Source organism: Mobula hypostoma, chromosome 24 (assembly GCF_963921235.1).
Source record: "Mobula hypostoma chromosome 24, sMobHyp1.1, whole genome shotgun sequence".
In the NCBI taxonomy this organism is placed as follows: domain Eukaryota; kingdom Metazoa; phylum Chordata; class Chondrichthyes; order Myliobatiformes; family Myliobatidae; genus Mobula; species Mobula hypostoma.
In genome coordinates this window covers 47,654,565-47,681,404 of record NC_086120.1, presented here as the reverse complement: position 1 = coordinate 47,681,404, position 26,840 = coordinate 47,654,565, and the positions used below count along the sequence as shown (strand labels likewise).

General features: G+C 42.7%; 1 protein-coding gene across 2 annotated transcripts in view; it reads left to right on the top strand.

Moving 5' to 3' along the window:
• The window catches only part of hmg20b (high mobility group 20B), a 43,413-nt gene extending 16,915 nt beyond the window's left edge, over window positions 1-26,498 (top strand). For both annotated transcript variants that reach the window (XM_063032275.1, XM_063032276.1), the window contains 8 exons: window positions 3,370-3,514; window positions 6,474-6,683; window positions 7,421-7,541; window positions 13,204-13,241; window positions 14,628-14,706; window positions 20,790-21,005; window positions 22,939-23,071; window positions 24,973-26,498. In XM_063032275.1, the coding sequence (XP_062888345.1) occupies window positions 3,370-3,514; window positions 6,474-6,683; window positions 7,421-7,541; window positions 13,204-13,241; window positions 14,628-14,706; window positions 20,790-21,005; window positions 22,939-23,071; window positions 24,973-24,985 (955 nt within the window). In that variant the 3' untranslated portion in view covers window positions 24,986-26,498. The remainder of the gene's footprint in view (window positions 1-3,369; window positions 3,515-6,473; window positions 6,684-7,420; window positions 7,542-13,203; window positions 13,242-14,627; window positions 14,707-20,789; window positions 21,006-22,938; window positions 23,072-24,972) is intronic.
• Window positions 26,499-26,840: the final 342 nt, after the last annotated feature.

Genomic DNA, 26,840 nt, shown 5'->3' with positions numbered 1-26,840 from the left:
TGAGACCATCAATTGCGGGAATACCAGAAGTAGAATGAGTGCAGTTATACCCTTTTGTTCAAGGGCTGATGGTTGAGGGGTAGTACCTGGTGGTGCGAGTCCTGAGACACTTGTATCATCTACCTGAGGGCAGCAGCAAGAAAAGAGCATTAGTCTGAGAGCCAGGACCCTAAATTTGGGCCACCGGTACCATCTGGGGGGAGTAATTCTTATAGTGATTTTTGGCAAGGTATACACCCCTAGTGCTAGAAAATATGTGCTAGCATTGCAGCAGTGGTAGCTTGCATGGTAACCTCCATGCTATAAGAACCATGATCCCATGGTGCTTTGCCTATGATAAGATGAATTATGCCAGGTACCTGTCCCCTTACTTTGCTCAGATGATGAACCTCCCAGAGAAGAATCCTTCTGTGTATGAGGCCTTCAAGACAGGCCAATTCTCAGTGCAGCTGTCAAGTAACAACCCCTTTGGGCAGATCCCTGTGGACCAGGCTGTTGAAGCCACAGTGAACAAAGACACACAGACTCCTGGAGGCACATCACAGTTCAGCCTGAATGCTGGAGCTATCAAGTGTTACTACATAACAGCTGAGCACCACAGTGCATTCCTGGGACAGTTAAGGGAGATGGTGCAAGGCAACAAATCAGAGCTTTGTCATGCAGAGCTACAGCGGCCAAGAATCCAGAAAGATGAGGAAGCAGTTTCAGCAGTGGTTACCCTCATACATGAATGGGTCAACCCATTTGCAGAGAAGTGAGACCTCATTAGTATCTCTACGGCAAAGGCAGCCCCCAAGACATTGCCTCCGACCTGATGAAGGCATATGGGATTGGTGAGCAATGCTATGCAACCTTCAAGGATGAGAGACTAGAGGAAGACCCACCAGCAAAGAAATTCTATGACCCAATGAAAACCAACAAGCTGAAAACATTCAGTGATACGTGTAAGAAGAGAGAAGTGAAATCAAATGGGTGGGCGATCATCGTGAAAGCAGACAGGTCTCTGTTTGGACACGTCATAGTGATGGCACAAGGGCGCAGTCTACCTATGGAGGATATCCTTTCTCAGCCCCTTGGACCATTGCCCTGGGCCCTGTCCACACCAGAAGGATTGCTGAGAAAGACAAATAAAGCTACTATAGCCACAACCTTGCAGAAAAATGTATCAGTAGAAGAGCAACTCCCAGGAAACTCTGCTACAGTGGTTGATGGAATGATCTTGATCCAAAGAGTAAAAGGTGATCAAGTTACTTTCAGAGATGTTGCCACAACAATTCTAAGTATGGCTGTGAGGGAAGTCAGTCAGAGTAGCAGAATAGATGTTGTGTTCGACACATACAAGGAGAACTCTATCAAGAATAGTGAAAGATCTCTACGGGGTGAAGAGACTGGTCATGAGTTGCAAGGTATCACAGGCACACAGATGGTGAGGCAGTGGAGGAGCTTCCTGACCAAAGTCAGTAACAAAAATAGTCTCATTATCTTCATAGTCCATGAATGGAAGAAGGCGGAGTACGGAGCAAAGCTACAGGAGAAGATTCTGTATGCAACTGTGAATGACAAATATTACAGAATCACATCTCAAGACAGTGAGGAGGTGTCAGCTCTTCAGTGTCAACAAGAAGAAGCAGATGGCTGCCTACTTCTTCATGTTGCCCATGCCACAAGAGAGGGATACCAATCTGTAGTGATCTGCTCAGAAGACACAGATGTCTTTAACATTTTGTGACAAGATTGAGGCCTCATTGTTCCAGAAGTGTGGCACTAGAACCTGTACAAGGCTTGTAGACATCAGGAAGTTTGCTACCACCATTGGAATAGAGGTTTGTGGGGCTCTCATCGGGTTGCATGCATATACAGGATGTGACACTGTAAGCGCTTTTGCAGGCAAAGGGAAGACAAGTGCCCTAAAACTTCTGACCAGCAACAGGGAAACTCAGGACACATTCTTAGAGCTGGGTCAGGAATGGGACCTCTCCCCAGAACTGATGAACAAACTGGAGGCATTTACACGTCTTCTGTATGCCCCAAAAGCATCGACCACCAAAGTCAATGAGCTCAAGTATCACCTCTTCTGTGCCAAAAAAGGTGAAATCGAACGTCATCAACTCCCACCATGCAAGGACTGCTTAACAAAACATGCACAGCGAGCCAACTACCAGGCTGGTATATGGAGAAGATGTTTGGAGAAGGACCCACAAGTGCCAAGCCCTGTTGGCAGAGGATGGAAGATGGAGAGAGAAGAGGAAGCTGAACAGTTGGTGGTGCACTGGATGGAAGGCCAGCCAGCACCCGATGCTGTCCTGGATCTACTGGCCTGTAACTGTCCAAAAAAATGTTCACTCCCAAGATGTATGTGTGTTGCAAATGGCCTCAGGTGTACTGACACATGTAGACTGGCAGACTGTGAGAACCAGGCACCCACCTCAGAGAGTGTGGAAAGTTCAGATGAAGATGTGGAAGACCTGGAAAATTATTATGATTATTAATAGGTTATGAAAGTATGGAAAGCAGTCTTTGATTAAATATAATCATTTTACAACCAAATGGGGCCTAGATTATGGCTGTGTGGAACCCCACATTTGAATTATTGTACTGCAATTCTATATGCTATAACAAAAGCTTAAGATTGTTTTGATTTGATACAACAATATGGAAATATCATGACATTGAAAGAACTCCAGAAATTTCTCCAAATGAGGTTTTTTACCTTTTAGGGGGTGGGGTAACATTTTCTGCTGTACTGATGTTAATATGGAATATATACAAAAAATGATTACTTATTTGAAGTAATAAAGCTACCACTGGTGCAATGCTATCACATATTTTCTAACTTTAGAGATGTATACCTTGCCAAAAATCACTATGAGCATTATTCCCCTCAGATGGTACCGACCAACCCTACTGGCTCACGGACTACATGGCCTGGGTGGTGAGGACCTTTGGATGCTGCTTTCTTAGGGCAATGTTTCATGTAGATGTGCTTAATGGTTGGGAGGGTTTTACCTGTGATGTACTGAGCTGAATTCATGACCTTTTGTACTTATTTTTGCTTCTAGGGCAACATAAACAAAAATGCTGGAAGAACTCAGCAAGTCAGACATCATCTATGTAGTCAAAGTTTTGAATGGAGACCTTTCATCAGGACTGAAATGTTGACTGTTTATTCCACTCTGTAACTGTTGCCTGACTGGCTGAGTTCCTCCAGCATTTTGGAAATGATACCTTGTGTTTGTTTCAATTGTGCATAAAAATGCTATTGATGGCCTTGAATACAATTTGTTGCAGTGTGAGATATGTAGTGTGCTGTGTTTCTTTTGCTGTTAACTAATAGATTACATTTATTTTCTGTTTATATTTAACCTATAGGAGCCTAGCCTCTAAATCTTTCAATCACAATGGAGTGTTACAGACTGTCATTAAGCAAGAAGTTGTAGAGAGTTCTAAAAGTCAGCCATCTCACAAGCAATCTGACAGAAATGTAGCTGGAACTGCTAATACAGGGGAAGAAGAAGTAAGTAGATGATAAGTGAACTGATATTTTTCAGAAGGCTGTAATTTGTTTATTGTCTGAATATATGTTATTGTCATCTAGTAGTAGCTACTAACAGTATTGCATGCAAGGTCTGGAGACTTTCATAGCTTAAACCTACATGATTAATTGTATTGTATCAAATGCAATTTCTCTTTGGTGACCTGAACACCAAGTAAATTCAAGATTCAAAGATTCAAGATTGTTTAACATCATTTCTAGAATACACGTGTGAAGGAGAATGAAATAATTGTTACTCCGTATCTGCAACACAAAAAAAATACACAATAAGATAAAGAACACAATGATTTAAAAAAAACATAGTAAACCTAAATGAAGACTTGGGCACATATATAGCTAGGGGTCCTAAGACTTTTGCACAGTACTGTAAGCAGTTTTTTTAATATAATTTCCTGCGTGGATTAATTTTGATTTGATTTGTAGCACTAGGTGGAAATTCAGCCATTTCCATCTTATCTTTATTTGCTCTTGAAACAGTAATATTTGTGAATCATGTTTTTGTTAATTTTGGTAAACTTTTAGTAGATACAGTACAATAAAGTTTGGAAAGGCTGAGCAGTGATGGCTTCATCTCTTTCATTCTTCAAAATGGGAAAAGTTATTGAAAGAAAAAAAAACTCATGAGATGTGACAAGATGGATACAGGTGTGATATTTCCTCTGTCCGTGTCTTATATCAGGAGCCATAATGTCATAGGGCTTGGCCATTCAGTAAACCTGAGATAGAAACCCACCTTTCTCAAGCTCCATATGTTTAGGGTGTATACGACTTTGGTCCCACCAAACCCATGAGATTGGGATGATTTGCCCACCCAAATCTCAGTTTGTGTGAATGCTGTATGATTTACTGTCCCCTTGCAATTGCCTATGGACAAGAAATAACAGATCATACACTGAGTACAATTATAAAGAAAGTATATTTTTGAACATTAACCAAACAGCTTTTAAAGAAAAGAAAGGAGGAAAAAACAAAAAGGGCCCAATGTAGTTTAACAGTCAAATGTGCACATAAGTTGGAGCTCATCTTGAAGTTGTCTGTAACTGGTGCGCTGGACCCTCTGTCTGCATGAAAGCACACACCGCCTTCCGAATGTCGCTCGAAATCCATCTTGGACAAGTGGGCTCTCCCACGGGAGTGCTTCTTCCTTGAAGCCATTCATCTGTACAAAGCACCTTGTGCAACAGGGATGGCATCCTCAGCCATCTTCCTTCTTGTCTTCTCCTGCTAAAAAGACCTCGACCCACACTAGTGTCCCTCACAAAAACCTCTCTGCTCTGCACCCTCTAGAACCTACTCCCAATTCCACCATCCTGATTGGCTGATACCACAGTCCTAAGTTGAACAAAAACAGCCTTTTATCTCAACTCAAACCCAAACAAGCTGAAAGCAGAACAGACTGCTCTTACAGAACTGCAAAAATCCCTGGAGCATAGCAGTAAAAAAGTCCTAACCAGGGCGTTACATTTATAATATATTCCTGTAACTTGCCCCTGTAGTTATGTTATTCTTTGCTGTATTCCTCTTTGTGGTGTGGGAACTGTGGGCAGAGCTGGCACCTGTTATCCATCTCTAACTGCCCTGAACAACGGCTAGGTGAGCCCTATGAAAGAGAAAACACTGCTGTGGGCCAGACAAGTGAGGATGGCAGGTTTTCTTCCCAGAGGACATCTTCCCTGGTTGTGGAAGGGAGGATGTTGTATTGTAGGGTATAGAAATGTTATTTTTTTCATATTTTCCTTGTAGTTTAACTTTACAATGCTTGCTTGTATTTTTATATGATCACCTATATACATGTTATTGTTCAAGGAATATTTTTTAGTAATTCCACGTTAGTTGCTTCTGTATGTTTGTAGAAGCTTCTTATTTTTCTGTGGCAGGTATCACACTGCTTGAACTGGCTAATTTATAGATTAATTGTCGTTGGAATTGTGTTATATCTAGTCTGGGTGTGAGGCAATCACGACTTTTTTTGTTCTCTAGGCCTTTTGTTCATTCTTCATTCTTGTAACATTTAATAAAACAGCCAAAATAAACAACATTCGTGCTTCATTCCAGGTCTTGGGAGTTCCGGTCTCATAACATAATCACAGGGCTCTTGGCATTGTTGACCCAGGTCTCAGAATTTCCAATCTCGTAATGCCATCACAGGGTTGCCACTATGCTCTCAGTTGGTGTGTTTTCATTTCTTTATGGTTCAAAGTTATTTTTTTAGGTGTGCATGAGGGATCCACTAGTTGGTCAACAGTGAATGTGGTAGTCTGCACAACGTGATAATTGCCCTTTTCATTAAAAGGGAAATGAGACCAGCAGAAATAAAAGGTTTAAGTGGCGCAGTCTGAAGATGTAAAGTTCTCATTCACTCAGGTTCATCTAATTTGGTTTCATAGAGGGCTGTTGGGGCAATTAACGTCCAAGCGTAAGTGGCCTTATTAGAGGCCATTTGCAAAGTCCAACCAATAATTAAGACATTGGTAGAGCATGTCAATTATTTTGCAAACCTCCTTGGTAGGCAAGAAGAAGTATTAATTTTTCTTCCCAAAGTGTTGTAGCCTGAATTCTAAATAGTCATCCTACTTATTGTCAAATGTCCTACTCCATACAAGTTGTTTTACATTATATAATCTGTATTCCTTTCATAAAGTGAAGGTTAAGCTCGTAGCTACGAACTTGATGCATTCCTGTAATCATTCCAGTGTCAGGAAAAATATATAATCATTTTTTTTTCTTGAAATGTGTTTTTTAATTTGCCTGAATTGCTCTTAGTTTCTCAGAGTACAAAATTGTTAGTATATATTAAGAAGTGTGTCATATGGTTGAGTTTTGATGGATTTGATCTCTTCCTGTTGGAGATACAGTCCACAATTCTGTCTGGATATCGAGATAGATTTTGTATTAATCATTTCATTTTATGGTTTAACAGCAACGTGTAGTGAAAAAGCGGGGGTGGCCAAAAGGAAAGAAAAGGAAGAAGGTTTTGCCCAATGGTCCTAAAGCACCAGTAACTGGGTATGTCCGGTTTCTCAATGAGCGTCGAGAGCAAATTCGTATGCAACACCCAGACTTGCCATTCCCAGAAATCACCCGCATGCTTGGGAATGAATGGAGCAAGCTTCCTGCTTTGGAAAAACAGGTATGGGCATTGTCTTTACATATACACTGTAATTGAGGCCTTCTGTTTTGGAAAAACAGATATGTACATTTTAAATACATATTAGATTAGATTATGAGGACACACAATCCTCTTTTATTGTCATTTAGTAATGCATGCATTAAGAAATGATACAATATTCCTCCGGCGTGATATCACAAAAACACGTATACGGTGTAATTGAGGTGTCCTACTTTGGGAAAACAGATATGTGCATTGTAATTGCGTATACACTGCAGTGGAGGCCTTCTGATGTAAATTGATGAGAGAACATAAATCAAGTGCAAGTCCAAATTCAAGTTTATTGTCATTTGACTGTACAAAGTTCCTCTGGACCACAGTACATCCACAAATCCCATATCATATGCAGCACATCAATTTCAAATGAAGTCAGTTTCATTTACTTCAGTTCCAGGATGTAAAGAATACATTTAAAAACTTACAAATTTAATTATACAAATTTGTAATAAGAAGTCACCACTGCTGCTGTCAGTTGTTAATCAAGAAGCAACCGTTGGCTCTGCTAAACACCTGAAACACATCGCAAATATAAATTTCAGCACCGGGCAGAAAGCTCTGTAAATGCCTATTGGTTCCTGGTGAGTAGAGCAGGGCCAAAACAAATGAACTGTGGCCTTTAGTTTCTTAGATATGTTGTTAGCATGCTTTTTATTTGCCATGAAGATGATAGTTAAAAATTTCTATTTCTTCTGTCTCAGCGTTACCTGGATGAAGCAGAAAAAGACAAACAACAATATCTGAAAGAACTTAAAGAATTTCAGCAAACTGAGGCATATAAGTTGAGTGCACAGAAAATCCAGGAGAAGAAGCTAAAGAAAGGTAGGATTCTGGATGGAAATAGTGCAATCAATCAGCATTACTAAAATGTCTCTAAATTCGGCTATCCATATTCTTTAAGTTATTATAACCGTTCAAGATTTTGCTTATGCTTCTTCATTGAGTAGCTCCCCTTGCAACTTCTGATCCAACAGGAGCAGGGTAAACTGGCTGCTGTTGCATTTTAACTGTCTTGAAATTGTAATTTTTCTCTTGAGAAGTTGGTTTAATTTGTGGTTTCTGATGTTTTCAAATCCAAGGTTCTTTTGGAAGTCAAGGAAGTGGCACAAAACTTGTTGCTTCACGATTGTTTATTAAGTGCTAATAGAACAAAGAGAATTGGAAATATAGAGTTGCAACATAGTAGCTAAGAATGAAGAATAAGGAAAAGAACTAAAAAGAAAAGGATGGCATGCCAATGTGTTCAGGCCGCCTTATACCCCAGACAAACAGACATTTCATTCAGATTTGTAGATAAAAGCTAACCAATCAGATGGTCCCTATTCAAATAATGTGATACCAAGAAGCTTCCAGAAAGAGACAGAACTATAGCACTAGGCAACACGTTGACCAATTGCATATACATGCTGTGACTACTAGGATACATGTGTACATAGGTAATTATATAAAATACAAGCAGGCATAACTTGCTAAACTGCAAAAGAAAATAACAATTATACAGTCTAATTTAATAGTTACATAAATGTAAATCTGACAAAACACTAAGAATCTTGACAAATAAGCTTACTTTCTCTCTTTTTAATATTGCAGTAACATCCTGTGTTATGAACAGACAGTCTCTTCCCTTTATTGTTAATGTTAAGGTAGCTGCAAGTATGAGGAAATTGGAACTAGTTTGTTCCTTTACTGCATGAAATGTTGCAACCTTTGTAAGTGGAGTCAGTTGAAAATCACTGATTTAAGGTCCTTCCTAGCGTGTCACACCAGTCAGCCATTCTTGTCTGGCATGTAGTGTCAGGATTGGTCTCCTTTCGGATTAACCTGGTCACGATATGAACGTTCCTGACTCGACCCTTGTTTTTTTACGAGGTCGAGTGGCTAGCTCAACGCTCAACCCAGCACGAATGGAAAGCGTGCTCGGGGGGTGGCCCGACTTGGATTCGAACTCGGGAGCCTTCACTCCAAAGTCCGGCACTGATGCCACTGCGCCAGCAGCAGGCCACTGATTTGAGGTTTTTTTAAGTGTGTCGTACCAGACATTCAGCCATTTTTGTCTGGCACGTGGTGTCAGGATTAACCAGGTCATGTTATGAATGTTCCTGACTCGACCCTGAGCCGGCCACCGATTTGAGGTGAACTTCAGTGAACCAGCGAGTAAAAGAAAGCATTGTTTTATGTACAGACACATTTCTGCATTGCCTCCCTGTAAAGTCTCTGACCGAGCTGCCTGGCTTTGATTTTAAAATTTCTCATGTCTTTTTTCAAATCCCTGAACGACCTTGCTCTCAGGCCACCTCCCAGGCCAATAGTCTTTGGTGAACATTACACCCTTCTGTTTCTGGTTCTTCCACATTTTGGCTGCTTAATCTTCAAATTCAAGTTTATTGTCATCTGACTGTATATATGTACAACCAAATGAAACAGTGTTCCTCTGGACTGTTGTGGCGAGGCTGAAATCACCGGAGAGTCAGAGTCACTGGTAGATACAAAGCAGCTTCTTTATTCAACAAAACAAGGTACAGCAGGCATCATACGGACGGAGATGCTTTTCGTGGAAAGGTCTGCTAACCCAATGTGATATTTATTTGCTAAACACAAAGGGTAATCCCTATTTACAAAGTATAGACAATGCTTTCTTTTGAAGCTACGTACAAAACATCACACCTTCTGACTTCATCCTTTCCTTTTGACGCCCGCATGTCTGGGTTGGTACTCACAGCCTTTAAGAATGCAAGTTAAATCCACAATACATTTATTTGGTATTTTATGTGTTAACATAGAGGACAATTCATACTTACAAAGTATAGACAATCTTCGGTTGTCCATCGAAATCCAATGACAACGTCCGCTCCTTTAACGGTGAGATCTTTGATGAGTATACAGTCCTATCCTGGACCCACAAGCTCGATTGCAGGTGGGACATGTATATGTAGTAGTGGTGGCAACCATGGCTGCATTCCTCCTGGCTCTTTTCTGCTGTCTTCTGGTTGTTCTTTCCATCTCCAGAATATAACCCCGTCCTTACACAGCTGCCGCCAAGTGGTTCAGTCAGCAGCAACATCCTCCAGGTCCTCAGGTCTGGTCTTGCACTTCCTTAAGGCATTCTTCATCTGATCCTTATAGCGCTTCTTCGGCCTTCCAGCTGAGTGTCAACCATGATGTAGCTGGCCGTATAACACTCTGCGGGGTAGCCAACATGGGGGCATCCTTATCACGTGCCCCAGCCACTGCAGCTGACACTAGGTGATCATGGCCTCAATAAGTATAGATAATACTGTCTTGGAAACTACAGCATCTGGTCAAACTACGGCATCAGCAGCGTCTGGTATTCACAGCTTTTAGGAAATGCATTGTTATGAACCCAATCCACTGTACTTTGTCAAACAGAAGACTGGTGGCCAAGCTATTCAAGTGTAAATGAATCAACTACCCAAGAACTCACTCTAACATGGACCACGGTGCATCCACAGAAAATATATTGCACACAGCACATAAATCAAAATATTACCATAAATAAGTTAATAAAATATAATTCAAAATGCATGTAGTGCACAGCACAGGTAAACAGTAAACAGCTCGCTGTCCTAGTGACGAGACCTCAGTGGTGGCAGGGTATTCATTAGTCTCATGGCCTGAGAGAAGAAGCTGTTGCCCAGTCTAGCAGTCCTAATCCTGATGCTCCTGTGCCTCCTTCCTGGTGGTGGTGGGTCAAAGTGACTGTGGGCTGGGTGGTAGGGATCCTCCACAGTGTAGTCCTGATGCTCCTGTGCCTCCTTCCTGGTGGTGGTGGGTCAAAGTGACTGTGGGCTGGGTGGTAGGAATCCTCCACAGTGTAGTCCTGATGCTCCTGTGCCTCCTTCCTGGTGGTGGTGGGTCAAAGTGACTGTGGGTTGGGTGGTAGGGATCCTCCACAGTGTAGTCCTGATGCTCCTGTGCCTCCTTCCTGGTGGTGGTGGGTCAAGGTGACTGTGGGCTGGGTGGTAGGGATCCTCCACAGTGTAGTCCTGATGCTCCCGTGCCTCCTTCCTGGTGGCGGTGGGTCAAAGTGACTGTGGGCTGGGTGGTAGGGATCCCCAACAGTGTAGTCCTGATGCTCCTGTGCCTGCTTCCTGGTGGCGGTGGGTCAAAGTGACTGTGGGCTGGGTGGTAGGGATCCTCCACAGTGTAGTCCTGATGCTCCTGTGCCTGCTTCCTGGTGGCGGTGGGTCAAAGTGACTGTGGGCTGGGTGGTAGGGATCCTCCACAGTGTAGTCCTGATGCTCCTGTGCCTCCTTCCTGGTGGCGGTGGGTCAAAGTGACTGTGGGCTGGGTGGTAGGGATCCTCCACAGTGTAGTCCTGATGCTCCTGTGCCTGCTTCCTGGTGGCGGTGGGTCAAAGTGACTGTGGGCTGGGTGGTAGGGATCCTCCACAGTGTAGTCCTGATGCTCCTGTGCCTCCTTCCTGGTGGTGGTGGGTCAAAGTGACTGTGGGCTGGGTGGTAGGGATCCTCCACAGTGTAGTCCTGATGCTCCTGTGCCTCCTTCCTGGTGGCGGTGGGTCAAAGTGACTGTGGGCTGGGTGGTAGGGATCCTCCACAGTGTAGTCCTGATGCTCCTGTGCCTCCTTCCTGGTGGTGGTGGGTCAAAGTGACTGTGGGCTGGGTGGTAGGGATTCTCCACAGTGTAGTCCTGATGTCCCGTGCCTCCTTCCTGGTGGTGGTGGGTCAAAGTGACTGTGGGCTGGGTGGTAGGGATCCTCCACGGTGTAGTCCTGATGCTCCTGTGCCTCCTTCCTGGTGGCGGTGGGTCAAAGTGACTGTGGGCTGGGTGGTAGGGATCCTCCACAGTGTAGTCCTGATGCTCCTGTGCCTGCTTCCTGGTGGTGGTGGGTCAAAGTGACTGTGGGCTGGGTGGTAGGGATCCTCCACAGTGTAGTCCTGACGCTCCTGTGCCTGCTTCCTGGTGGTGGTGGGTCAAAGTGACTGTGGGCTGGGTGGTAGGGATCCTCCACAGTGTAGTCCTGATGCTCCCGTGCCTCCTTCCTGGTGGCGGTGGGTCAAAGTGACTGTGGGCTGGGTGGTAGGGATCCTCCACAGTGTAGTCCTGATGCTCCCGTGCCTCCTTCCTGGTGGTGGTGGGTCAAAGTAACTGTGGGCTGGGTGGTAGGGATCCTCCACAGTGTAGTCCTGATGCTCCTGTGCCTCCTTCCTGGTGGCGGTGGGTCAAAGTGACTGTGGGCTGGGTGGTAGGGATCCTCCACAGTGTAGTCCTGATGCTCCTGTGCCTCCTTCCTGGTGGCGGTGGGTCAAAGTGACTGTGGGCTGGGTGGTAGGGATCCTCCACAGTGTAGTCCTGACGCTCCTGTGCCTGCTTCCTGGTGGTGGTGGGTCAAAGTGACTGTGGGCTGGGTGGTAGGGATCTTCCACAGTGTAGTCCTGATGCTCCTGTGCCTCCTTCCTGGTGGTGATGGGTCAAAGTGACTGTGGGCTGGGCGGTAGGGATCCTCCACAGTGTAGTCCTGATGCTCCCGTGCCTCCTTCATGGTGGTGGTGGGTCAAAGTGACTGTGGGCTGGGTGGTAGGGATCCTCCACAGTGTAGTCCTGATGCTCCTGTGCCTCCTTCATGGTGGTGGTGGGTCAAAGTGACTGTGGGCTGGGTGGTAGGGATCCTCCACAGTGTAGTCCTGATGCTCCTGTGCCTCCTTCCTGGTGGTGGTGGGTCAAAGTGACTGTGGGCTGGGTGGTAGGGATCCACCACTGTGTAGTCCTGATGCTCCTGTGCCTCCTTCCTGGTGGTGGTGGGTCAAAGTGACTGTGGGCTGGGTGGTAGGGATCCACCACTGTGTAGTCCTGATGCTCCTGTGCCTCCTTCCTGGTGGTGGTGGGTCAAAGTGACTGTGGGCTGGGTGGTAGGGATCCTCCACAGTGTAGTCCTGATGCTCCTGTGCCTCCTTCCTGGTGGTGGTGGGTCAAAGTGACTGTGGGCTGGGTGGTAGGGATCCTCCACAGTGTAGTCCTGATGCTCCTGTGCCTCCTTCCTGGTGGTGGTGGGTCAAAGTGACTGTGGGCTGGGTGGTAGGGATCCTCCACAGTGTAGTCTTGATGCTCCTGTGCCTCCTTCCTGGTGGTGGTGGGTCAAAGTGACTGTGGACTGGGTGGTAGGGATCCTCCACAGTGCTTGAGGTACTTCACCTGCAATACTCCTGGTAAATATTACAAATAGTGGGGAGGGAGACCCCAGTGATCCTCTTGGCTGTTTTGGCTAGCAGTTACCTAGACTCTATGCTATAGAATTCCCCCTAATATTTCTCTCCCTCTATTTCTTTTTGTTGTGGCTTGAATCTTACTTTGACCGGGCTTTGTTCACTTATTCTGGCATCTTGTGTAGCGTAGTGTTTGGCAACATTGCTGTAATGCATGTTGAACTTTAAGGATGTAGTGCAAATTGTTATGTGGCCTCTAATTTAAAAGAGAACTGATTTTTCTTTTAATTTTATAATTTCAGAAGAATTGTGGTCGGGTTTTAGTGGACCAGTCCCAAAGGTGAGCTATGCAAATTTTGAACTGAAATAGTATAAAGTTCTATTTTTATGTTGGGCCAGTTCTTGTTGGAGCAACAAGTCCCTACAGTTCCTGCGCAATGCATCCTTGAGTTAGGCAACAAATCTGGACAATAGCCAGGCCTTGGGAATCATCCTTCAGAAACCCACTCATGGAACACCCCTGAGAGGCTCGAGCAGAAATCTGGGTGCCACAGTTGTGCAGCGATTCATGCGACAGTTACAGCGCAGTGTGTCGGAATTCAGAGTTCAGTCCCAACGTCCTCTGTAAGGAATCCCTGTACATTTCCCCCATGGAATACTTGAGTTTTCTCCGGGTGCTCAGGTTTCTTCCCACAGTCCAAAGCTTACTGGGTCGGTTAATTGGTCATTGTAAATTGTCACATAATTAGGTTAGGATTAAATCTGGGGTTACAGGGCAGTGTGGCTTGAAGGGCTATTCTGTGTATCTTTAAATAAATTGAGCAAGGCCAAAGGTTTCTTTTTTCAAACCAGTATTAAATATCTCTGACATCAATTTAATAATGCTTAAATATCTTAAATTTCTTAAATATTTTAAAGCTAGTTAAAACACACACTTGGAAATGTCAAAGTAAAATAATTCAAAACAAATAAATTGTCGTCCCTATTATCTGTCAGTCAGGCTCATCACTGAAATCCACAGAGCCTCAGATTTTGTTGTTTTCTGCTACTGCCTCTTCAGAAGAAAACCTTGTGTGGTATCAGTGGCAATTATTTTTTTTAAATGAGTGTAATGGAAGCATAACATTAGGACTGAGTTTTCAGTCCTAATGTTATGTAGCTGGCTTGCTGTGTTCCTCCAGCAGTTTGTGTGTTGCTCTAGGTTTTAGCATCTACAGTCTCGTGTGTGTCCAGTCTTGGCACATCACCGGCTTAAGACTCATTTTCCAGGAATTGACTGTGTGGTATCTTGGTATTGTATGATCATAGACATAGGAGCAGAATTAGATAATTTGGTCCATTGAGTCTGCTCCATCATCCTTTATCGGCTGCTTTATTGTCTTTCTCAACCCCATTTTCCTCCCTTCTCCCCAAAACTTTTGACACCCTGACTAATCAACCTCCACTTTAAATATGCCCAATAACTCCACCTCTACAGCGGTCGGTGGTAATAAAATCCATAGGTTCATCAACCTCTAGCTAAAGAAATTCCTCCTCATCTCTGCTTTGAAGGGATTCTCAACAGAGGCTGAGACTGTGAACTCTGGCCCAAGAGTCCTCCACTACAAGAAACATCCTTTGCGCACCCAATCTATCTATCTAGCCTTTCAATTTGTGATGTTAAATGTTATAAAATATTAATAAAATTCAGTTTGCTACAAATGGTTTATCTATTTTTGTCATTCAGATCACTGATGATGCACCAGACAGGGTTTCCATGTTTGAGACCCCAATTTTTACAGAAGAGTTCCTTGACCAGACCAAAGGTATTTTAAGACAAAATGACCTTTTGAATTATGCTATCTCTTGGAAATCTAACTCTGCTTGGAGTTTAGCCTCATTGAAACTGAGTCATGCAAGCCAAGATGACCCTAAGAATGGTGCTTGAACTAGTTGTCCAGTCTCTGCCATGGGAAGTTTATGTAACAGTCAGGATATCAGAACCTAAAGCAATGACAAGTTGTAACCATTAATGATAATTGTTAGTTTTTAAAAATAGAATAGTCAACATCTAATTTGAGCATAGTGTTTTAGAAAGCAGCTAATTAAGACCATAAGATACAGGAGCAGACTTTGGCCATTTGGCCCATTAAGTCTGCTCAGCCATTTCATCATGGCTGATCTAATTTTCCTCTCAGCCCCAATCTCCTGCCTTCTCCCCGTATCCCTTCTTCCCCTGACCAATCAAGAATCTATTAACCTCTGCCTTAAATATACATAAACTTGGCCTCCACAGCTGTCTGTGGCAAAGAATTCTACAGATTCACCACCCTCTGGCTAAAGAAATTCGTCCTTATCTCCATTCTAAAAGAATGCCCCTTCATTCTGGAACTGTGTCCTCTGGTCTTAGACCATAGGAAACATCCTCTCCACATCCATTTTATCAAGGCCTTTCACCATTCGATAGGTTTCGATTAGGTCACCCCTCATTCTTCTGAATTCTAGTGAATACAGGCCCAGAGCCATCAGATGCTCTTCATACAAGCCATTCAATCCTGGAATTACTTTTGTTAACCTCCTTTGAACCCTCTCCAGTTTCAGCACATCCTTTCTGAGATAAGGGGCCCAAAACTGCTCACAATACTCCAATGGAGGCCTCATCAGTGCTTTATAGAGTTCCAACACTGCATCCTTGCTTTTAGTCATAGTCATAATCATACTTTATTGATCCTGGGGGAAATTGGTTTTTGTTACAGTTGCACCATAAATAATAAATAGTAATAGAACCATAAATAGTTAAATAGTAATATGTAATTTATGCCAGTAAATTATGAAATAAGTCCAGGACCAGCCTATTGGCTCAGGGTGTCTGACCCTCCAAGGGAGGAGTTGTAAAGTTTGATGGCCACAGGCAGGAATGACTTCCCATGATGCTCTGTGCTGCATCTCGGAGGAATGAGTCTCTGGCTGAATGTACTCCTGTGCCCACCCAGTACATTATGTAGTGGATGGGAGACATTGACCAAGATGGCATGCTACTTAGACAGCATCCTCTTTTCAGACACCACTGTCAGAGAGTCCAGTTCCATCCCCACAACATCACTGGCCTTACGAATGACTTTGTTGATTCTGTTGGTGCCTGCTGCCCCAGCACACAACAGCAAACATGATAGCACTGGCCACCACAGACTCGTAGAACGTCCTCAGCATCGTCCGGCAGATGTTTTCTATTCTAGTCCTCTTGAAATGAATGCTAACATTGCATTTGCCTTCCTTACCACAGACTCAACCTGTAAATTAACCTTTTGGGAGTCCTGCACAAGGACTCCCAAGTTCCTTTGCATCTCAGTTTTTTTGTTTTTTTTTTCTCCATTAGAAAGTAGTCAACCCTTTCATTTCTTCTACCAAAGTGCACGACATACTATTCCGTCACTGTATTCCATCTGCCATTTCTTTGCCCATTCTCCTAATCTGACTAAGTCCTTTTGTAGCCTCTCTACTTCCTCTAAACTACCTGCCCCTTCACCCAACTTCATATTGTCTGCAGACCTTGCAACAAAGCCATCAATTCCATCATCCAAATCATTGACATAATGTTAAAAGAATCAGTCCCAACACAGACCCATGTGGAATACACCTAGTCACTGGCAGCCTGTCAGAAAAGGCTCCCTTTATTCCCACTCTTTGCCTCCAGCCAATCAGCCACTGCTTTATCCATTCTAGCATCTTTCCTCTAATACTATGGGTTCATATCTTGATAAGCAGCCTCATGTGGTAGCATGTCAAAGGCCTTCTGAAAATCCAAGTACACAACATCAACTGATCCTCCTTTATGTATCCTGCATGTTACTACTTCAAAGAATTCCACCAGATTTGTCAGTCAAGATTTTCCCTTTGAGGAAACCATGCTGACTACGGCATTGTGTGCCTCCCGGTACCCTGAGACCTCATCCTTAACAATCAACTCCAACATCTTCCCAACCACCAAGGTCAGACTAACTGGCCTATAGTTTCCTTTCTTCTGTCGCTCTCCCTTCTTGAAGAGTACAGTGACATGTGCAATTTTTCAGTCTTCCGGAACCATTCCAGAATCTAGTGATTCTTGAAAGATCATTACTAATACCTCCATGATCTCTTCAGCCACCTCTTTCAGAATTCTGGGGTGTACACCATCAGGTCCAGGTGAGATAACTACCTTCAGAACTTTCATTTTCCTAAGAACCTCTCTGGTAATGGTAACTTCACACACTTCATGCCCTCTGACACCGGGAAGTTCCAGTCTGTTTCACCATGAAGCCTGATGAAAAATACCTATTCAGTTAATCTGCCATTTCATTGTCCCCCATTACCGCTCTCTAGTACCATTACTGTTGCCTCTCTTTTACACTTTATGTATCTGAAGAAACTTTAGGTGTCCTCTTTAGGTGGCTAGCTTACTTTCATATTCCATCTTTACCTTTAATGTCTTTTTTAGTTGTCTTCTGTTGGTTTTTAAAAGTTTCCCAATCTGCTAATTTACCACTGATCTTTGTTCTATTATATACCCTATGTTAGGGTTTTACTTTGGTTTGACTTCTCCTGTCAGCCACGGTTGTGTCATCTTTCCTTTAGAATACTTCTTCCTCATTGGCATGTATATAGCCTGTGCCTTCTGAATTATTTCCAGAAATTCCAGCCATTGCTGCTCTGCCGTCATCCCTGCCAGTGTTCTTTTCCAATCAATTCTGGCCAACTCCTCTTTAATGCCCCTGTCATTCCCTTTACTCCACTGTAATACTGATACATCTGACTTTAGTTTCTCCTTCTGAAATTTCAGGGTGAATTCGGTCATATTTTGATCACTTGCCCCTATGGGGTTCTTTTTAAATTAAAAATGACCAGTTTATCTATAGTAGGGGTTCCCAACTTTTTTTTAATGTCATAGACCAAAACCATTGAGCAACGGGTCCGTGGACTGTAGGTTGGGAACCCTTGGTCGATAGGGTAGCAGCAGGGTTCGTACCTAATTATGTCTTTCGATCATTATGGTATGAAGTGGGAGTTCTACTGAAATTATGTTTTAAAAGGCATTGATCGAGAAGAAAGCCATAGACTTTTTCCCAGGGCAGGTGGCTAATATGAGAGGGGCATCATTTTAAATGTCCTTGGAGAAAAGTATAGGGGGGGGATGTCAGAGGTAAGTTTTTTTATTTACAGGGGTAGGTGTGTGGAGTGCCCTGCCAGTGGTGGTGTTAGGGGCAGATATAGTCCGGCACAGACTAGAAGGGCCAAGATGGCCTGTTTCCGTGCTGTAATTGTTATATGGTTATATTAGGGACATTTGAGAAGCTCTTAGACAGGCACGTGGATGATAGAAAAAGGGAGGGAAGGGCTAGATTGATCTTGGAGTAGTTTAGAGAGTCAGCACAATCATGCGGGCCAAAGGGCCTTCACTGTGCTGTAATGTTCTAAAAGAGCTATTTGATACAAATATTATCCTCAAGGGTGAATTAAAATAATTTGATTTCCTTTACATTAAAATAATTTGAAAAGCTGTTGCATTATTTCATCAGTTTCTTCAGCATCTGTCCAGAACTCCTAGGGAAAGTTAGTTTGCAAGTGTCCAACTTGTGAGCAGTATAGGATATTCATCAAAGTGGAGAATAAAGCAACTGAGAACTATTATATATTTAGATGTATGATTGCTTAAGTTTTTTGGGGAAAAATAAGATTTCTTTATGGGTCATAAATATAATCTGGATTTAATGATGGTCAAGGCACAATTTCCGTCTTCCCCCAGTAACCATGAGGGGTATCCATAACTCATTGTCAAAGGCAGAAATCCCTAATTGAGGTATCTGTAACTTATTGTTAATGTGGAATCTCTGAATGAGGTATCCATAACTCTGAGGGGTATCTGTAACCCATGGTTTAATGTGGAAATCTCTAAGTGAGGTGTCTATAACCTAGGGATATCCATGACCCATTGGTTAACGCGGAAATATCTAAATGAGGTATTCGTAACTCGTTGTCAACGTGGAAATCTCTAGATGAGTTATCCGTAACTTTGAGGGGTATCCGTAACCCATGTGCAAATCCTTAAATTGCTATATGTGGTCTGCACTGTTTATTGCCGCCTTACAATCAAAGGAAACTGTTCAGACTAATGTGAAGTTAAGGTTTGACATGAATTGAATGGCTTGAATTGACCTTATTTCTTACATCCTTCACATACATGAGTAAAAATCTTTCTTGCGTCTCCATCTAAATGTGCAATGTGCAATAATAATAATTTATAATAAATAGAACAGTCAATGTAACATAGAAATACACTCAGATCAGCCTGAGTTAATCAGTCTGATATCCTGGTGGAAGAAGCTGTCCCAGAGCCTGTTGGTCCTGGCTTTTATGCTGCGGTACCGTTTCCCGGATGGTAGCAGCTGGAAAAGATTGTGGTTGGGGTGACTCGGGCCTCCAATGATCCTATGGGCCCTTTTTACACACCTGTCTTTGGAAATGTCCTGAATAGTGGGAAGTTCACATCTGCAGATGCACTGGCCTCTCCACACCACGCTCTGCGGAATCCTGCGAGTAAGGGAGGTACAGTTCCCATACAAGGCAGTGATGTAGCCAGTCAGGATGCTTTCAATTGTGCCCCTGTAGAAAGTTCTTAGGATTTGGGGGCCTATACCAAACTTCCTCAACAGCCTGAGGTGAAAGAGGCGCTGTTGTGCCCTTTTCACCACACAGCTGGTGTGTACGGACCACGGGAGGTTCTTGGTAATGTGGATGCTGAGGAAATTAAAGCTGTTCACCCTCTCAACCCCAGATCCATTGATGTCAATAGGGGTTAACCCATCTCCATTCCTCCTGTAGTCCACAACCAGCTCCTTTGTTTTTGCGACATTGAGGGAGAGGTTGTTTCCTTGACACCACTGTGTCAGAGATGACTTCTTCCCTGTAAACCACCTCGTTATTGTTTGAGATGAGGCCAATCAATGTTGCGTCGTTGGCAAATTTAATTAGCAGATTAGAGCTGTGGGTGGTGACACAGTCATGGGTATACAGGGAGTAAAGGAGGGAACTTAGTACACAGTCCTGAGGGTCTCCTGTGTTGTCAGTGGAGGTGAGGGAGCCCATTCTTACCACCTGCCGGTGATCTGACAGGAAGTCCGGGATCTACCTGCACAAGGCAGGGTCAAGGCCGAGGTCTCTGAGCTTCTTGTCGAGCCTGGAGGGAATTATGGTGTTGAATGCTGAACTGTAGTCCAAGAACAGCATTCTCACATAAGCATCCTTCTTCTCCAGATGTGTAAGGATGATACGTAGAGCAGTGGCTATTTCATTATTTATGAAATCAAGTAGAACATGGTGGAAATACTCAACAGGTCAGGCAGAAACTGTGTGAAGAAACTGCTGCTGTTTCAGATCAATAACCTTTTATTAGAAGTGTGTAAATTCATCACCCAGGACAAACCCTCTTCTCATTGCTATCAGAGAGATGGTACAGGAGCCTGAAGACAAACACTCAATGTTTTAGGAACAGCTTCTACCTCTCCACCAACAGATTTCTGAATGGGCAATGAACCCATAAACACTACCTCAGTATTTTTCCCTCTTTTCTTTTGCACTACTTATTAACTTATTTTGTATATACTTATTGTGATTTATAGTTTTTATTGTTATGTAGTGCTGCCACAAAACAACAGATTTAACAAGACATGCTGATGATATTAATTCAGATTCTTATCAATGACCTCAATGTGTTTCCTGACAGGAAGTGATAAAGTAGGGGTGGTTTGTGGGGTGTGGAGGGGTGGGTCAGTGGGTGGAGTTGTTGATCTGCCAGTTTATTGCAGAAGAAAGAAAAGTTGCCCCTCTTGTTATTCAAAGTGAAATTTGAATTGACTTGTTTCTCTTTCTCTTAAAGCACGTGAATCAGAATTACGAAAGTTAAGAAAGTCAAATGTAGAGTTTGAAGAGCAGAATATAATCTTGCAAAAACACATAGAGAGTATGAATAATGCCAAAGAGAAATTGGAGCAGGAGTTGGCACTGGAAGAGAGAGAAACGTTGACGTTACAGCACCAGTTACAGGCCGTACGACAGGCCCTGACTGCCAGCTTTGCTTCTATTCCCATTCCAGGTGAGAAATGAAAGCTCTTCTAAAACAGCAGTCCCCAACCACCGGGCCGCAAAGCATGCGCTACCGGGCCGTGAGGAAACGATATGATTTGGCGATATGTCAGCTGCACCTTTCCTCATTCCCTGTCACGCCCACTGTTGAGCTTGAATGCATGCGAGGTCATTACCCGCGTGTCATCCGCATCATCGCGGGAAGGAGATCAACTCCTTAAACTTGCAAATGACGGCGGGATGAAAAGTATGTTTGACATAACATCTCTGCCGGCATTCTGGATCTAAGTCGAGGCTGAATATCCTGAGATAGCCATGAAAGCACCGAAAACGCTGCTTCCATTTCCAACATTTTTCTGCGAAGTGGAGTTTTCTGCAATGAATGCAACGAAAACTAAATTGTGGAATAGACTGGACATAAGGAACCCTGTTCGAGTATCGCTGTCTCCCATCTCCCCTCGATAGGACCGTCTTGTTGCAGGGAAACAAGCCCAGGGCTCCCACTGATTCAGCGATATTGGTGTGTTGCAATGATTTGTTCATACGGGGAAAATATGTGCTGTGTGTTTAATATCCAAACGTTACTTAAAATGTTATGATGCTATTGACTTATATAACCATATCACCATATAACAATTACAGCACGGAAACAGGCCATCTCTGCCCTTCTAGTCCATGCTGAACGCAACTCTCACCTAGTCCCACCGACCTGCACTCAGCCCACAACTCTCCATTTCCTTCCTGTCCATATACCTATCCAATTTTTCTTTAAATGATAATATCGAACCTGCCTCTATCACTTCTACTGGAAGTTCGTTCAACACTTACTTCAAGCTCCCCATCCTTCCCTGATGATTGACTTATCACTATATTCATGCGAGGAAAATATGCGCTGTGTGTTTAATATTAAATTCGTTAGTTAAACCCTTTTAGAAATGAAATTGAGTGTATTAGCCACTTATCACCTAAATTCCAGTCGTGAGTAACACCCGCCCCCCCGAACAGAATTCAAAAGAAATCGGCACGTACACGCATGCGCCCTGGTGCCCACGCAAGGCTTCATGGTCATTGTAGTCTTCTCGGGGTAAATACAACGTATTTGACTGCTACTCTTGTCCGTTGGCAACCCTACCGCCCACCCCACCACCCCCCCCCCGGGTCGGCTGGTCCACAAGGATATTGTCAGTATTAAACCGGTCCGCAGAGCAAAAAAGGTTGGGGACCCCTGTTCTAAAAGGTCCACTACTTGCATAAATAAACCTTCAGATATTTCCAAATAACTGGAGTAAACACAGTATATTGTTATCATTAATGATTCCTTAAGGTTGTTACAGCCAAGGGAGGTAGTAGGTATAAGCTCCCACTATCTTATTTAATGCTCTCAATGGTATGTGTCCCAAATAGCCTCTGGCAGCCAAGTCCAGCTCCTGGCCTTCGTGTGTGGCTTAGCTACTAAGCCCAGTGGAATCATTTCTGCTGTTAGGAGGAGGGGTAAAGGCAGGCTACTGGTGCCTTAAAACCAGTTGCTTCAGGCAGATGCAGCTCATCAGCCATCTTTGGCAACTCATCTAGGAGAAGGAAAACTGGAACTAGAAAACTCTTCTCTCCTCTCCTCCCCTCCTACCTGATCCCCTCATTGATCCCTTCATGCCCCCCCCCCTTCCCTTGACCTGGTAGACATCAAGTTGTGGTTTTATTTTCTTGAATGTAATTTTTGTTTGAAATTTTTGATCAACATCTATCTTTTCAGTTTTAGATTTATCAACATTAATTTGGAGTTGGTATTTTTCTGCCATCTTTCATACATAGCATTAAATGTAAAATTTTCGGAAGGGAAGGCTGGCCTAGCAGGGAATAATGTATAATTGTCACAGATCAGTTTAATCTGTTTGCATTATCTGAATGACCCGACATACTGATCTATTACTTTTTTTGGTAATTAGGTACGGGAGAAACACCGACCGAAGGAACACTTGATACATACATGGCCAAACTTCACAATGTCATCGAGAGCAGCCCCTTGGAATATGAAAAGCTAGTTGGAAGGGTGCAAGAGATCATCAGTCAGTTAGATAGGTAAGCATTTGAGTTAAAATGAGAGGAACTATTTTTTCTTTGAACTTAGATGTGGAAACAGGAGATTGCGGATGCTGGAATCTGGAGCAATATTCTGCTGGAGGACTCAGTGGGTCGTTTGAACATGTCCTGATGCAGAGTTTCAACACGAACTGTTAATGATTCCTTTCCTCCCAGAGCAGCTGAGTTCCTCCAGCAGATTGTTGCTTAAAGTGATCTTGTTCGGGACCAGATGAAGCATTTCAGGCTGGTGATCAGATGTTGTAGCAGTCCAGTGATCTCAAAGTTCAAAGTGCATTTATTATCAAAGTATGTATAAAATATACAACCTTGATTTGTTTGCTTAACAGACAGTTGGAAAGCAAAGAACCTAATTAAAAAAACAATAAGACCAACCACCCTCCCCACTGTGCCCACAAAGAAAGAGAAAAAACACAAGAATCACATAAACAATAAAAGCAAGCAACACCAACAGCATTCCGAACCAATTTGAGTATTTAGATCCAAATGCCCGGAGTAGGCCCAAAGCCTCAGTATTTAGTTCATCATATTAGCGGGGCAAATCACTGTAAAGTTTGCAGACATGAAGTGCAACAGTTGGGGGCAGTCTCATAGCCTTAGCATCATGGGAGAGAAGCCCCCAGACTATCTGTGCTGACATTTGAATTGTACAAACTTCGCACTAGGACCCGCGCCTAGATTTTGCTGCTGAAGGAGCTATTCCTGACCTTTCCAAGTCGGCTTAACGCCCAGAGTGATCCAACCCCGTCTAGCTCTCAACACCCTGCCTTTCCAGTCTATCTGTGCCAGTGTTTAGATTGTCCAAACAGCGGATTGTACCTCGCACTTGGACTCGGGCCTCACCTCGAACACACTGCCCATCAATTCACTTCGGACCTTTCACTGCCAAAAAAGCTGTTCTCGACGTCTCCAGTTCAGCTCGATGTTTCAAGCGAGTCACCCTCGCACCCGCATTAGTCAGACGGGCATCAGAACTCCTCTGTCCCGTCTTCTCCCCTCTGAATCATTCACTCCAACCAGCACGGCTTGTACCCCAAGTGCATTGATTTTGCAGCATGCCACCCAGGCGCATCCCACATATTCGCTTTGCCTTCACTCGCTTCTTCATTGCTTGTGGTGATTGTTTACCACAATTTGCGTCGAAATAAATGTTATTAGTAATGGTTTTAATCAGATTCCTTTGCTTTCAAATTACCAGTGAGCTGTCGCACGTCTTCAGTAGTGCCATCTTTGATCTGACCTTAACAGATAACTAAGATGGCCTGTAGTACTGATTCAAGATTGTTTAATGTCATTTCCAGTACAAAAGTGTAAAGGAGAACAAACTAATTGTTACTCCGGATCCGATACATCACAAAAGAAACAAAAAATAAAGAACATAATAATCATAAAACACAATAAATATAAATACATACACTAGCTTTTATATATTGATTGTATGTCCATAAGGTGAAGCTAGGCACCGAAGTCTCTGTACATAAGGTGACTGATGAAGTCGTGGTGTGGAGGGCTGGGTTAGTGGGCGAAGGTATTGATTAGGTATTGCTGCCTAGAGAAAGTAACCGATTTTGAGTCTGCTGGTCCTGGTGTAGATGCTACATAGCCTCTTCCCTGATGGGAGTGGGACACACAGTCCATGAACAGGATGGGTGAGATCCTTCAGGATGTTCCTGACCCTTTTCCGGCACCTTTCTGTATATATTGCCATTGATGGAGGGTAAGCTGGCGCCGGTGATACGTTGAGCAGTTTTGACTACACGTTGTAGAGGTTGTAGAAATATCATTGAGAATATTAACTCTTATTAAGTAATTATCCTGGTCTAGTCAAATGATACAGATTACTTGCTTTGTGATTGTTATTCCTAAATTCTTCCTTTCAGTGATAATTTATGAACAGAGGAAGAAACCTTCCGGAATGACCATATCATTGCTAATGGATCAGTTACAATGTCGAATTTGTGGAACTTAAGAAAAACCTTGGGGAAATAATGCAAATTGTTACCTTTTTAGACTTTGATTATTTCACACAGTTAGCGCACCAATTTTGATTTTCTTCTAGGATGTCAGTGATTTTTAATATTGTTTTGTTGCATATGGATGCTATGGTGTTTGAAGTCTTTCAGTGTATGATATACAGTGTATGTGAATTATGTGCAAATGGAGAAGCCTTTGGGTATTCATGATTAATGATTTGGATTGTATTTTTTTTATGATTTTTTTTCAGTGGTTTTTTTTACAATCAAAACCACAAGCATTTTTTTACTAAACACAGAGGTACTACTATAGATCTTGTAGCATTCAGACACTATTTTACACAATCAGTTATTATCCCCATGTTGCAAGAATGCTAAAAAATCATCATTAACAATTTTGCAACAATGTTCTGGAGGAAAGTGAAGATGAGAATCTTTGTAAGCTTTTTGGGGCAAGAAAATGGAGTTCCTGTGGCATTTTTCTAAAAAGTACACAGCAGTTTAGCAAGAGAGGGGAATTGCGCCAGTATTTATTTACTACCATAGAATCTTGCATTTGGTACAAAAATAATGCAGTTAACCTTAAACAGATTGCAATTGTCTACAGTTTGTGCTCTGCACTAATCTGTAAATATCAATATAATATCCATTTAATTACATTAAAGGATCAAGTTCTGAAAATGAATTTTACGATGGCATTCATAATATTTCATCGTAGAAAGTGAGTTGATATTCTCTTGTGTATGGCAATCTCTTGTGATATATAACAATTATTATGCTAGGAAATTCATTTTGAATACTGCAGTTCATCTTTCCCAAATAACAATACTGGAATAAAAAAACAAAGCAAGTGACATTTTATGGTTTTCTTTTTAAAAGATTTTCCTTTTCAAATACTTTTTTTTCCTGTTTCTCCTACCAGCCATGGAGATACTGAAGGCAGCAAGTTAAATAAGTAACAGCTCTCCATTGGTAACAAAGCGTCTATTGAAACTTCTGTAATATCAACTAGTGTATTTTTCCTTTTTCTTCTCCCCACTATCTTGTCTTTTTTGAAAATGTACCATTAATTTTAAGTTGTGACACTATACTGTTCATTCATGAAACTGTAAGAAGTGTAAAGTAAGCACAACTGTGCATCCAAATCACTTGTCTTTCTGGACTAATAAAGAGACTTCAGTATTTGTGTATACCGGTATCCTGCTCAATGATTAGTTTGTGGTGGACTTACGATTTTCGTCAGACATCTGAAGCGAACTTTAATGCCGTATTAGCGGATGCATTTAAGCAGAAAACAACTAAGTGCGAGCAGGAAGTGAACAAGATTCTTCCATCAATTCTGGATTTTTTTTTTCCAGTGTAAATTCTGAGAGGATAATTCTACAAATCTGTCGGTAAAACATCAATGATTTGGTTGATTGAAAATCAATAAAGGGAGGTAATAACTTTTTGCCCATGTTTAGCCTTGGTTATTATTTAATCAGTAAAACAGTATGCAAAAACTCATCGATAAAGAATAGCTTGAGGAGCAAGACAACCTGTTGGAGAAGGTGAAGTCTGATTTATCTTGTAGTTAACACAGTTGTGACTATAGCCATGTGAACAAGTGCACAAATTTAATAGACCATCTCACCCCTGGTTTTATTCTAGCTTCAGAAAGATCAAAGCAATATAGATTTGTAAGGTCTGAACATAAATTTGTAAGTTCTGAACACCTGATTGAGATTAAAGAGGTAATTATATTGATGGATTTGGCTATTACATGACTGGATGTG